At 36.5% G+C, this 14,879-nt stretch overlaps 1 protein-coding gene across 1 annotated transcript in view; it reads left to right on the top strand.

The window, feature by feature from the left end:
* Fam117b (family with sequence similarity 117 member B) overlaps positions 1-14,879 on the top strand; it is a 101,674-nt gene that overhangs the window by 51,304 nt on the left and 35,491 nt on the right. Inside the window, exon 2 of the mRNA XM_026405371.2 lies at positions 7,230-7,381. Within this exon, the coding sequence (XP_026261156.2) occupies positions 7,230-7,381 (152 nt within the window). The remainder of the gene's footprint in view (positions 1-7,229; positions 7,382-14,879) is intronic.

The following is a 14,879-nucleotide window of genomic DNA, read 5'->3' on the forward strand; positions in this document are numbered from 1 at the left end:
CTTCTCTCCACTTCTTTTCAAGTTCACCTCATTTAGGATAAATGATCTATTGTAGTTGACCAAGAAAATTGATTTTTCATTGACCATTTAAAGAGATACCTTCTCAGGTACCATCTAATCTTCAGGTACCATCTAATCATAGGGATGGGAGGAAAATAAGTTGATACCCTGCAAAACCTCGCAGGAATAGTCCAAAGACCTTTTCAGTGAGCCATGCTGTAGCAGTACACAGGAGAGGCTTTTGACCTAGCTTCTGCTGATACGTTTCTTGGGTTTGAGTAGCTCTTTGAGGAAGATTTTTCCAGAGGAAGTAACATCTGAACTGAATTTTAAAGGTTGTGTGTGGTTTAACCAAACCAAAGAAAAGGATTATGAGGGTGATTTAGGTAGAGAAGACCTAGAGGGAAGCAAGAGCATGGCATAGGCTGCAACTCTGTGGACTTGGTAGGGATTGAGACAATGTAGGCCCAAAAGTGAAATTGATGATGCCAAGTCCCAAAGTGTTTTGTCAGCTGTCATTCTCTTCCTGTGGACTGCCTTATAAATATAGTCTTTAACTGGGCATGGTGGTACACACCTGTAATTCCAGCCACTTGAGAATCTGAGACAGGAGGATGACAAGTTCAATCCCAGCCTCATCAATCTAGCAGTACCTTTTCTCAAAATAAAATATAAAAAAGGGCTAGGAGAGTATCTAGGTAGTAAATCACCACTGGATTAAAATACTCAGTATCACAAAAATAAACAAATGCAAGCTTTGTTCACTTAGGCTGGGAACCTTTTCCTCTTTGAGTTTCCCTCCCCTCTTGTAACCTCTCATAATTAGGGCACAAAATCATATTAGTTTGGGGAACTTGGATGGAAATGGTATAATGACAAGCTAGGTGTATAAAGTGTTCTTTACTATAGGCTGTAACTTATTTTATTTTTTATTTATTTTTGAGAGAGAGAGAGAGAGAGAGAGAGAATTTTGATATTTATTTATTTTTTTAGTTTTCGGCGGACACAACAGCTTTGTTTGTATGTGGTGCTGAGGATCGAACCCGGGCCGCATGCATGCCAGGCGAGCGTGCTACCGCTTGAGCCACATCCCCAGCCCTTGTTTTTATTTTTTTGATACTGGGGGTTGAACCGAGTATCACTTACCACTAAGCTACATCCCCAACCCATTTTATTTTTTTATTTTGAGATAAAGTCTCACTAAGTTGTTGAGGCTGACTTTGAACCTGAGATTCTCTTGCCTCAGCCTCCCAAATCACTGAGATTGCAGACATGCACCACTGCACCTACCTATAACTTATTCTTTATATTTTCTAGGACCTAGCACTGATCACGGTTCTGAAAATTTTTAAATGAATGGGTTAAATGAAGGAAGTTCAAAACCAAAGATGTTTAGTATTTTTATCTGTGACCATGTATAACTCTTCTATTCTCTGTTTTCATTGTAGAAGTAATAATTAATAATAATTTTAATAATCTTGGGAGGCCTGATGAAAAACTCAACTCTTGGATAGTTAAAAATACTTAAATTGAAATTAGACCTATTTGTAAGGTTTGTTTGTTTAGCACACTGCTGGGAAACTGAAGCAATAACTGGGATGTAAAAAGTACCTGACAGGGCTGGGGTTGTAGCTCAGAGGTAGAGTGCTCGCCTAGCATGTGCGAGGCCCTGTGTTCAATCCTCAACATCACATAAAAATAAATAAATAAAATAAACAAATATTTTTTAAAGTACCTGACAGCTTTTAGTAATTTGATTTTAATGATATACACCACTTTACATCGTTATGTGTACCCCTTTTCTGCTTCTAGCTTAGAACAGTCTTCTTGTGACTATTCCAGTAGGGATTAATTTTTTTAGGTAGTGTGAGTATGTGTATTTATTGCTTTTCAAGTTTCAGAATTAATAGTGAGAGGACATGTTTTCTTGAACTTGTGGATATATACTACATGTGTTTCTTTTCTGTTGATTCAAAACATACTGAAAAGTAGTCTGTACATGGAGAGATGGTTAGTATTTATAACAAATTGGCATTGTTTTGGTGAAATAATTGTCATTTTGAAAGCCTATTATGTACATGAGACATATCTGTGAAGCAGTTTTTGTGATTATTGGCAACACAGCTGTTGTAACTATTATCTTAATGGAATTGAATCTTTTTGTTATCTGGGTCACATTACCAGCAACTAAACTTTCATACTTGTAACTATGTAAGTCTCTTACTAAAACAATAATGTAATGCAATTTGAAGACAGGTCTTAAAAAATGTCTTCACATGTACAGGGAATAACGGGCAAAGTATTTGCCATTATATAAAATTAGAATGGTAGCTTTGTTAATGTAGTCGTATACATACATTTATTTAATATTTTTTTAACATTTCTGAAGCCTTTATTTACAAAAGCTTTAAAAACAAATAATACCCTCTGTTTTGCAAATAATGTTTTGTTTAAAAAGGACCACCCAGTAACAGCATTGTAATATGAATAAAAAATGTACAAGGGAAACAAACTAATGTTTCTAACACTTGGGGATTTGCTAATATTACTGATCGAAGTGTAGGTAACACATAATAACTTGTAGTCCATCATTTTAGGGTAGAGTTAAAGATTACCAAAAAGTCTTCCTACACATGCTCTGGTCTGGTCACATATTCTGCATGGCTAAATATTTCACAGTCTCTTTTGTCAAATATATATAAAATAGATTGCAAAGATATACACAAAAAAAAATAAACAAGCATTACACTCCTCAGGTAATTTTATTAGCTATATATGTGTGTTTGTGTGTGTATATATATTTTGTGTTTTGTTGTTTCCCACCAAATCTCTCCAGTATTTCTTTGTAGCAACTATGAAAGCACAATTTTTCTCTTTTAATTTGATACAAAATATACCTAAAGACTTGTTATCTTTGGACTTTAATGAAATTGATCTGTATAATCAACAAATCAAGAGCATCATAAGTATGGCTATAAAATAAAAAGGATTAACAGTGATGGAATAAAAAGCAGATCAAGGGAAGTGTGCTATCATAAAATAAGTGTAGCCTCTTATTGAATATTTTTAACAATAATATTTAATATTCTGTTTGGTTTGATATTTTAAGCTTTGTGTGGTAGCATATGCCTGTATTCTCAGGCATATTGTGAAGTTATGAGGGTACCTCATGAGGTTTTTGCTACACATACATAATTCTCCCTTTACAGTATAAAAGCAGTTATATATAATATATAAATGAATATTGCTGTGTCCCATAAAACTTTATAGACATTGAAATTTGAATTTTATTATATATCACAGAATATTATTTTTATTTTTTTCAAAACCATTTAAAAATGCAAAATATTTTTAGCTTGCCATATAAATAAAACAGGTATAAACCAGATTTTGCCTGTGGCTCATAGTTTCCCCAAAGCCAGATACTATAAGCTATGAAAAGTTCAGAAATCAAATGCATTCATTTATATATATTTCAACATTTTATTATTTCAAAAAATCAGTAACTTAGTTTTTAAATTTTGTTATTTCTATCTTTTCTCTGGCTATAAACGCCCTACAAAAAATTCAAACAGTACAGAAATGTCTATAGAAATTAAAAACCTAATTCTTTTTTTTTTTTTTTTTAATTTTATTTTTAGTTGTAGTTGCACACAATACCTTTTATTTATTTATTTTTTTATGTGGTGCTAAGGATCGAACCCAGGGCCTTGCACGTGCTAGGCAAACACTCTACCGCTGAGCCACAACCCCAGCCCAAAAACCTAATTCTTTTCCCAAAAGGTTAGTTGCATATTTTCTCCAGATTCTTCTCATATTTACTTCTAACTACTTTTGTAAACAAGAGATGAGATTTTGCCTTTTGTAGATGTATGAGGACTTGCTTAGTTTATAATCAATGATTCTGTACATCAGAACATGTCAATTTCTGTGTTTATTCTTTTGAATGGCCTATAATATTACACTATATGACTCTAATGTATTCAACTTTCTTTTCATTTTGGAATTTGTTGTATCCTGTTTATCCTGCAATTCATTTTAAGTGTTCTTTATAAGTAAGTAGAGTCTTAAACGTGATCATTAGTTTTGAAATACTTTAATTTCACTCTGAGATTTGAGGAGTCAGTCTTAAAAGATGTGCACCCTGTATATAATTTTAATGAGGTCCATTTATTTACAGAACATGTTTTCCACTTTCACTGCTAATTCTAACCAGCCTCACTCTTCTCTTACAGAAAATTATATATAGATTCATTTGCAATGGTTAAACCACATGTGTGATCTTGATTGACACTTGATGATTATTTATCAAAACTTGGCATTTGAGGGTGGGGGTTGTAGCTCAGTGGCAAAGCACTTGCCTCACACATGTGAGGCACTGTGTTCAATCCTCAGCACCACATAAAAATAAGTAAAATAAAATAAAGTCCGTTTACAACAACAACAACAACAAAATATATATATATATATTTGACATTTTGTGGGGACTGGAGTCGTAACTCAGTGGTAGAGCATTTACCTAGCAGGTGTGAGGTGTGAGACCCTGGGTTCAGTCCCCACTACCATCCCCCCCCCCACAAAAAAAAAAGGCCTGAATGTAAGTTTTCATACATGAGAAATGTTAATCAAGTTAGTTATTAACTAGAAATTGATGTTTGCAATGTTTTCATTTCTCTTTTTTATATAATCTTATATATTACATTTGCTTTATTGCCATTCTTTTTCTATAGTAATTCACATGACTATCTTTTTTTTAATAATTTTTTTTGTAGATGGACCCAATACCTTATTTTATTTATTTATTTATTTATATGTGGTGCTGAGGCTCGAACTCAGGGCCTCACGCATGCAAGGCAATTGCTCTACCACTGAGCCACAACCCCAGCCCACATGACTATCTTTTAGTCAACATTCATGTATTGGTAAATACCCCTTTAATTTACTCTGAAACTTACTCATTTTGCAAAGCTTGTGGTTGATTCTTTCAGTTGATTTGGTTTATGCATTCCTAGGGTAATCTCAATAGCAAAGGATCAGTGAGCTTTATCTTGAAAGCTGTCTTTTTAGCTGGTAAGTTATTAAGCCTTCCTCTGAAGGTTCTGTTGATGTTTGGAGTAGGATAATAACTAGGCACTTTAAATAATGTTACTAATGATATGAAAAATTGTCACTAATTTTTTTTGGCCATGAGTTTGACTTCCTATGTGATTTTTCATTATTCCCTCCTAGTTCCCTGAAAATTATAAAACAAGGTTTTAATTTATAAACAAGAAAGAGATTTAGGTAGACATTTATTGGATGCCAAGGATAATGTGGTTCTAAAGAAAATTACTCCCCCCACCCCTAGAAATTTTGATTTGGTAGGCCTAGAGTTTTGATTTGGGGTCCCCAAGTATACCTTTTTTTAGGAGAATGCTTAAGTGATTCTTTGGCTCTTAGGTGTGTGTCTATACTAATTGAGACTGTTTATATCATAGCATCTGGTTTCCTATACTGAAGAGCAGGAATTGTCCCATTCTTTGTTTCTCTCATAGATAGAAATTTGTTAGGCGTAGAACTGGAGTTAAGCCTTCAAACCCTCCCTCTCACCATAGGGAGGCAACATAAATATAGTGGAAAGAAACCTGATTTCAGATCATGGTATTACTATAACTAGCTATTGAACAACAAGCAAATAATTTCTCCATGTACTTAGCCTACCTCTTTTCTCTACCCCATTTAACAAATGAGGATAATACCTATTTCACAGAATGTGCTTAAATGAATGATACACAAATGTGAAGAAAGGAAATAATGATTACATTGGGGTCACATCTCTAAAGTCCTTTTGACATTCTGTGATTGGTTGTATATTTAAATATAATATAGAACTGATATTCTTTTCCTCTTTCCTTTTCCCTCTAGTAGGTGTTTCCTTTCTCTGGAGTATTCCTTTCTTGTGTCTTCTGTGTGTTCTTTAGATCTTCCCCATTACTTCTTAGTACTTGCCCTCTCTTTCTTGCTGTGGTCTAGCTAGCCCTCACAACCTCCAGGTCTCTGATAAGCTGATGAGAAGGGAACTAAGTATGATTCTGATTCAGAAAATACACAGCTCCACCCAGTTTAGGGTTATAATAGTCAAGGGCATTTTAGATCATCAAAAAGCAGCTCCAGAGTTCTTAGGACTAGAGAGCATTAGAAAAAAGTTATCAGGCTGGTCACGGTGGCGCATACTTATAATCCCAGCTGCTTGGGAGGCGAGAGGATTGCAAGTTTAAAGCCAGCCTCAGCAACTTATCAAGGCCCTAAGCAACTTAGCAAGACCCTGTCTTAAAATAAAGTGGTTGGGCTGGGGATGTAGCTCAAGCGGTAGCGAGCTTGCCTGGCATGCGTGCGGCCCGGGTTCGATCCTCAGCACCACATACCAACAAAGATGTTGTGTCCACTGAGAACTAAAAAATAAATATTAAAATATTCTCTCTCTCTCTCTCTCTCTCTCTCCCTCCCTCCCTCCCTCCCTCCCCCCCCCACTCTCTCTAAAAAATAAATAAATAAATAAAGTGGTTAAGCATCCCGGGTTCATTCCCTAATACTCCATGACCCCACCAAAAAGAAGAAAGTTAACAGCTAGCACTTTGAAGCTGATTATTGACATATATGTTCATGATATTTATAAAGTACCAAATTTTAAAACATTACTCCCTAGGCTAAAATAGAGTCCCCTTTTTTTCCCCCGTCCATTCACCCTTATCCCAATTCTCATATTGTTATCTAGTATTTTAGTTTTTTTAAACTGCTTAGTTATTATTTTTACAGTAAATGTTTACTTATGTTTATCCATTAGTTTGTTAATTTATTTGCTTGTCAGTGCTGCTTCTTAAACCCTGATCTGATCTTTTCGATCTTCTTCTTTTGGTGGTACCTTTCTTTAAAAAGTAATATTTTTCAGAGGGTGTCTTTGCTTGGTAAATCTTGTTAGTCATCTGAGAATTAATGTTTCATCCTCGCTTTTGAATAATATATAACTAGATATAGAATTGTAGATGGATAGTTTTTTCCCCAGGTTATACAAAGTTATCCAACTATCTTCTGCCCTGTTATTTTTTTGTATTGGAATTAAACCCAGGCTATTGCACATTAACTTGTTCCTTTTTGTTGCTTATTTTTGTATATTTAAGTTGGATAACTTCTATATAACTTGTTTTCTTCCTAAGCTATTTTTAAAATAAATACATATTTTTTAAATCTAGGTGACAAAACGCGACCTCCTTCCTCAAGCCCTTCCAGTATTATCCGTCGCACTTCTTCCCTGGATACACTTGCAGCTCCATACCTAGCTGGGCACTGGCCTCGTGACAGTCATGGGCAAGCTGCACCTTGCATGAGGGACAAAGCTACACAGGTAGGTTTATTATAATTCTTATCTTGAAGTATTTCACTCTGAAAGTCATTTCTCAAATTATTGTTCTACCCTTTGTACAAATTCCTGAAACATTTGTGTATATTAGGATTTCCTGAGAGGCTTATCAAAAGTGCACCTAGATTGGTTCCATTAACTTGGCTGTTTTGAATTGTTTTGTTTTAAACATTGATGTGGCTGTATCCCTGTAGTGTGCTGATTTTAGCTCTTTTGGATATATACCAAGCAATGAGATAGTTGGGTCATATGGTGGTTCCATTCCTAGTTTAAGGATCAATTTCTTTTATTCCATACCTAGGAGTGGAATTACTGGGTCATATAGCAATTCGTTACTATTTTTACAATAAACATTTACCTTTTAGAGGAACTGTCAGATTGTTTTCACATTAGATACACCAGAAACACTTGGGATTTAGTTTCTCTACATCTTTACCAGCACTTTTTATTTTCCCTTTAAAAATATTATTATAGTCTCCTAATTGGTGTGAAGCAGTTTTGATTTGTATTTTTGTATATGATTAATGATGTTGAACAGTGGTTTTTTTTTTTTTTTTTTTGATACCAGGGATTGAACCCTAGGGGCGCTTAACCACTGAGCCACATTCCCAGTGCCCCCTTCTTTTTAAAATATATATATGTATATTTTATTTTGAGACATAGCCTCACTAAGTTGCTGAGACTAGCTTTGAACTTGGTGATCCTCCTCCCTCAGTCTCCCAAACTACTGGGATTATACCACTCCTGATTTGTTGAGCACCTTTGTATATGCTTTTTGGCTCTTTGTATATCTTCTATTGAGTTCAGATACTTTCCCAATATTAATAAAACAAGTTATATAGAAGTTATCCAACTTAAATATACAAAAGCAAGCAACAAAAAGGAACAAGTTAATGTGCAATAGCCTGGGTTTAATTCCAATACAAAAAAATAACAGGACAGAAGATAGTTGGATAACTTTGTATAACCAGGGAAAACAACTATCCACCTATAATTCTATATCCATCTACAATTATTTTTCCAACTTCCTTACCTCAGGCTTATTTATCTAATAGGTAGTTTATTTTGAATATGTGATTGTGATTTCTTTCCTATTTATTATGACATACACCAGTCATCTTTTGCTTTTAAAATTCTTATTTTCTCTTAGAATTTTCATGTCTCAGAGGCTTTCTTTTCACTGTTGCAGGTTGATTTCCATATTTTATAAGATTGCTTTATTTTTTAAATTTATGGATTGGCTTTTCAAATTTGTGGAAAAGATCTGTGTTCAGAAACCTTATAAGATGGCGTATAATTAAAACCTACTAAAATTAAATATTTGGTAAATTAGAAACTAATACAAAGTCAAATTATTGAAGGTAGTTATTTATAAATCTACAAACTTGTTTAGGAGTGGTTGTTTTATATTTTTTTTAATCACTTTTTTTATTTAACGTGATATTTATTTTTATTTTTTTTTTATTGTTGGTTGTTCAAAACATTACATAGTTCTTGATATATCATATTTCACACTTTGATTCAATTGGGTTATGAACTCCCATTTTACCCCGTATACAGCTTGCAGAATCCCATCAGTTGCACTTCCATTGATTTACATATTGATATACTCATGTCTGTTGTATTCTGCTGCCTTTCCTATCCTCCACTATCCCCCCTCCCCTCCCCTCCCCTCCCCTCTTCTCTCTCTACCCCCACTACTGTAGTTCATTCCTCCCCCTTGTATTATTTTCCCCTTTCCCCTCAGTTCCTCTTGTATGCAACCTTATAAAACCCTGAGGGTCTCCTTCCATCTCCATGCAATTTCCCTTCTCTCTCCCCTTCCTTCCCACCTCTCATCCTTGTTTAATGTTGGTCTTCTTCTCGTGCTCTTCTTCCCTAGTCTATTCTTAGCTACTCTCCTTATATCAAAGAAGACATTTGGCATTTGTTGTTTAGGGCTTGGCTAGCTTCGCTTAGCATAATCTGCTCTAATGCCATCCATTTCCCACCAAATTCTATGATTTTGTCATTTTTTAATGCAGAGTAATACTCCATTGTGTATAAATGCCACATTTTTTTTATCCATTCGTCTATTGAAGGGCATCTAGGTTGGTTCCACAGTCTTGCTATTGTGAATTGTGCTGCTATGAACATCAATGTAGCAGTGTCTCTGTAGCATGCTCTTTTTAGGTCTTTAGGGAATAGACCGAGAAGGGGAATAGCTGGGTCAAATGGTGGTTCCATTCCCAGCTTTCCGAGAAATCTCCATACTGCTTTCCAAATTGGCTGCACCAATTTGCAGTCCCACCAACAATGTACAAGTGTACCCTTTTCCCCACATCCTTGCCAGCACTTATTGTTGTTTGACTTCATAATGGCTGCCAATCTTACTGGAGTGAGATGGTATCTTAGGGTGGTTTTGATTTGCATTTCTCTGACTGCTAGAGATGGTGAGCATTTTTTCATGTACTTGTTGATTGATTGTATGTCCTCCTCTGAGAAGTGTCTGTTCCAGTCCTTGGCCCATTTGTTGATTGGGTTATTTGTTATCTTATTGTCTAATTTTCTGAGTTCTTTATATACTCTGGATATTAGGGCTCTATCTGAAGTGTGAGGAGTAAAGATTTGTTCCCATGATGTAGGCTCCCTATTTACCTCTCTTATTGTTACTTTTGCTGAGAAAAAAACTTTTTAGCTTGAGTAAGTCCCATTTGTTGATTCTAGATGTTAACTCTTGTGCTATGGGTGTCCTATTGAGGAATTTGGAGCCCGACCCCACAGCATGTAGGTCGTAGCCAACTTTTTCTTCTATCAGATGCCGTGTCTCTGATTTAATATCAAGCTCCTTGATCCATTTTGAGTTAACATTTGTGCATGGTGAGAGAAAGGGATTCAGTTTCATTTTGTTGCATATGGATTTCCAGTTTTCCCAGCACCATTTGTTGAAGATGCTATCCTTTCTCCATTGCATGCTTTTAGCCCCTTTATCAAATATAAGAAAGTTGTAGTTTTGTGGGTTGGTTTCTGTGTCCTCTATTCTGTACCATTGGTCCATCCGCCTGTTTTGGTACCAGTACCATGCTGTTTTTGTTACTATTGCTCTGTAGTATAGTTTGAAAACTGGAATCGCTATACCACCTGATTCACACTTCCTGCTTAGTATTGTTTTTGCTATTCTGGGTCTTTTATTCTTCCATATGAATTTCATGATTGCTTTCTCTATTTCTACAAGAAATGCCTTTGGGATTTTGATTGGCATTGCATTAAACCTATAGAGAACTTTTGGTAATATCGCCATTTTGATGATGTTAGTTCTGCCTATCCATGAACAGGGTACATTTTTCCATCTTCTAAGATCTTCTTCTATCTCTCTCTTTAGGGTTCTGTAGTTTTCATTGTATAAGTCTTTCACCTCTTTTGTTAGGTTGATTCCCAGGTATTTTATTCTTTTTGAGGATATTGTGAACGAAGTGGTTGTCCTCATTTCCATTTCAGAGGATTTGTCGCTGATATACAGGAATGCCTTTGATTTATGCGTGTTGATTTTATAACCTGCCACTTTGCTGAATTCATTTATTAGCTCTAATAGTTTCTTTGTAGACCCTTTTGGGTCTGCTAGGTATAGAATCATGTCATCTGCAAATAGTGATAATTTAAGTTCTTCTTTTCCTATTTTTATGCCTTTAATTTCTTTCGTCTGTCTAATTGCTCTGGCCAGTGTTTCGAGAACTATGTTGAACAGAAGTGGTGAAAGAGGGCATCCCTGTCTTGTTCCAGATTTTAGAGGGAATGCCTTCAATTTTTCTCCATTCAGAATGATGCTAGCCTGAGGCTTAGCATAAATTGCTTTTACAGTGTTGAGGTATGTTCCTGTTTTCCCTAGTTTTTCGAGAGTTTTGAACATGAAGGGATGCTGTACTTTGTCGAATGCTTTTTCCGCATCTATCGAGATGATCATATGGTTCTTATTTTTAAGTCTATTGATGTGGTGAATAACATTTATTGATTTCCGTATATTGAACCAGCCTTGCATACCAGGGATGAATCCTACTTGATCATGGTGCACAATTTTTTTGATATGTTTTTGTATCCGATTCGCTAGAATTTTATTGAGGATTTTTGCATCTAGGTTCATTAGAGATATTGGTCTGTAGTTTTCTTTCTTTGAAGTGTCTTTGTCTGGTTTGGGAATCAGGGTGATGTTGGCCTCGTAGAATGAATTTGGAAGTTCTCCCTCTTTTTCTATTTCCTGAAATAGCTTGAAAAGTATTGGCATTAGTTCCTCTTTAAAGGTTTTGTAAAACTCTGCTGTATACCCATCCGGTCCTGGGCTTTTCTTAGATGGTAATCTTTTTATGGTTTCTTCTATTTCCTCAATTGATATTGGTCTGTTTAGGTTGTCTATATCCTCCTGACTCAATCTGGGCAGATTATATGACTTAAGAAATTTCTCGATGCCTTCGCTGTCTTCTATTTTATTGGAGTATAAGGATTCAAAATAATTTGTGATTATCTTCGGTATTTCTGAAGTGTCTGTTGTGATCTTGCCTTTTTCATCCCGTATGCTAGTAATTTGAGTTCTCTCTCTTCTTCTCTTCGTTAGCATGGCTAAGGGTCTGTCAATTTTATTTATTTTTTCAAAGAACCAACTTTTAGTTTTGTCAATTTTTTCAATGTTTCTTTTGTTTCAATTTCATTAATTTCAGCTCTGATTTTAATTATTTCTTGCCTTCTACTTTTGCTGTTGTTTTGCTCTTCTTTTTCTAGGATTTTGAGATGAAGTATGAGATCATTTATTTGTTGGTTTTTTCTTTTTTTGAGGAATGAACTCCAAGCAATGAATTTTCCTCTTAGAACTGCTTTCAATGTGTCCCATAGATTCCGATATGTTGTGTCTGTGTTTTCATTTAACTCTAGGAATTTTTTAATTTCCTCCTTGATGTCTTCTAAAACCCATTGATCATTCAGTAACCTATTGTTCATTCTCCAAGTGATGCATGATTTTTCCTTCCTTCTTTTATCATTGATTTTCAGTTTCATTCCATTATGATCAGATAAGATGCATGGTATTATCTCTACTCCTTTATATTGTCTAAGAGTTGCCCTGTGACATAATATATGATCTATTTTTGAGAAGGATCCATGTGCTGCTGAGAAAAAAGTGTAGCTGCTTGATGTAGGGTGGTATATTCTATATGTGTCAATTAAGTCTAGGTTGTTAATTGTGTTATTGAGTTCTATAGTTTCCTTATTCAACTTTTGTTTGGAAGATCTGTCCAGTGGTGAGAGAGGTGTGTTGAAGTCTCCCATGATTATTGTATGGTGGTCTATTAGACTCTTGAACTTGAGAAGAGTTTGCTTGATGAACATAGCAGCACCGTTGTTTGGGGCATATATATTTATGATTGTTATGTCTTGTTGGTGTATGGTTCCCTTGAGCAGTATGTAGTGTCCCTCTTTATCCCTTTTGATTAACATTGGCTTGAAATCTATCTTATTTGATATGAGTATGGACACTCCTGCTTGTTTCCTCAGTCCATATCAGTGATATGATTTTTCCCAACCTTTCACCTTCAGTCTATGTATATCTTTTCCTATCAAATGCGTCTCCTGTAGGCAGCATATTGTTGGGTCTTGTTTTGTGATCCATTCAACTAGCCTGTGTCTCTTAATTGGTGAGTTTAAGCCATTAACATTTCGGGTTATTATTGAGATATGGTTTGTTCTTCCAGCCATATTTGTTTATTAATGCTAATAAACCTGATTTGTTTTCCTCTTAGATTATTTTCCCCCCTTTACTGTCCTACCTCCCACTGTTGGTTTTCATTGTTGTTTTCCATTTCCTCTTCCTGTAGTGTTTTGCCAAGGATTTTTTGAAGAGATGGTTTTCTAGCTGCAAATTCTTTTAACTTTTGTTTATCGTGGAATGTTTTAATTTCATCTTCCATCCTGAAGCTTAATTTCGCTGGATACACGATTCTTGGTTGGAACCCATTTTCTTTTAGCGTTTGAAATATGTTATCCCAGGATCTTCTAGCTTTCAGAGTCTGTGTTGAGAGATCAGCTGTTATCCTGATTGGTTTACCCCTAAATGTAATCTGCTTCCTTTCTCTTGTAGCTTTTAAAATTCTCTCCTTATTCTGTATGTTGGACATCTTCATTATAATGTGTCTAGGTGTGGATCTCTTATGATTTTGCACATTCAGCGTCCTGTAGGCTTCTAGGATTTGGGATTCTGTCTCATTCTTCAAGTCTGGGAAGTTTTCTCGTATTATTTCACTGAATAGGTTGTTTATTCCTTTGGTTTGGAGTTCTGTGCCTTCCTGTATCCCAATGACTCTTAAGTTTGGTCTTTTGATATTATCCCATAGTTCTTGGATGTTCTGCTCATGGTTTCTTAGCAGACTTGCTGAGCTGTCTATGTTCTTTTCAAGTTGAAATACTCTGTCTTCATTGTCTGATGTTCTATCTTCTAAGTGATCCACTCTGCTGGTAGTATTCTCAATTGAGTTTTTAAGTTGGTTTATTGTTTCCTGCATTTCTAGGATTTCTATTTGTTTGTTTTTTATTACCTCTATCTCCCTGTGAAATTGATCTTTTACTTCCTGGATTTGTTTATGTAGTTCCTTGTCAATGTGATCTTTCATTGTCTGATTTTGCTGTCTCATTTCTTCCTTGAGACTCCAGATCATCTGAAGCATGTATATCCTGACCTCTCTATCTGACATTCCATTTGTTGCAGCTATTACCTCTTCTAAAGTTGAGTTGACCTGCATTGCCTGTGGTCCTTTCTTACCTTGTCTTTTCATACTGCTGGCGTTTCTTTCTGCTTGGTGAAACTGTTGTGTTTTTGAAATTTTCCCTCTATTTATTTATATTGCTTTAGTATAGTTGAAAAATCACCCTTGCAGGGCAGGTAGTGGCTGTGATCCTCCTCCAATTGGTGTGATCCGTCTACCACGCTGGCTGGCCCTAGGTCTGCTCTGCTGGTCGGTCAAAGGTCCGCCTTCCCAGCAGGCGTGAGGGGCACCTCTGTTACTCCGCAGGTTGCTGGGCCTAACCTCCCGATGGGTCGCAGGTTTGCCTATCTTGCAGGCACTGGGGGAGGGGACGGGCCGGGCCTGCCCCTCAGCAGGCCGCTGGACCTGTCCTACTAGTGGGTCGCAGATCCACGTTCCCTGCAGGCGCATGTAGCTGCTCTGTCACTCGGCAGGTTGCTGGGCCTGACCTGCCCGTGGGTTGCAGGTTCCCCTAGCTTGCAGGCCCTGGGGGAGGGGCCGGCTCCGCCCCTCAGCGGGCTGCTGGGGCTGATCTGCCGGTGGTCACAGTCCCGCCTACCTTGCAGACACTGGGGGAGGGGACGGGCCTGCCCCTCAGCAGGCCGCTGGACCTGTCCTACTGGTGGGTCGCAGATCCGCGTTCCATGCAGGCGCGTGTAGCTGCTCTGTCACTGGGCAGGTTGCTGGGCCTGACCTGCCCGTGGGTCGCAGGTTCCCCTAGC

This window comes from Urocitellus parryii, chromosome 1 (assembly GCF_045843805.1).
Source record: "Urocitellus parryii isolate mUroPar1 chromosome 1, mUroPar1.hap1, whole genome shotgun sequence".
NCBI classification, from domain to species: Eukaryota; Metazoa; Chordata; class Mammalia; order Rodentia; family Sciuridae; genus Urocitellus; species Urocitellus parryii.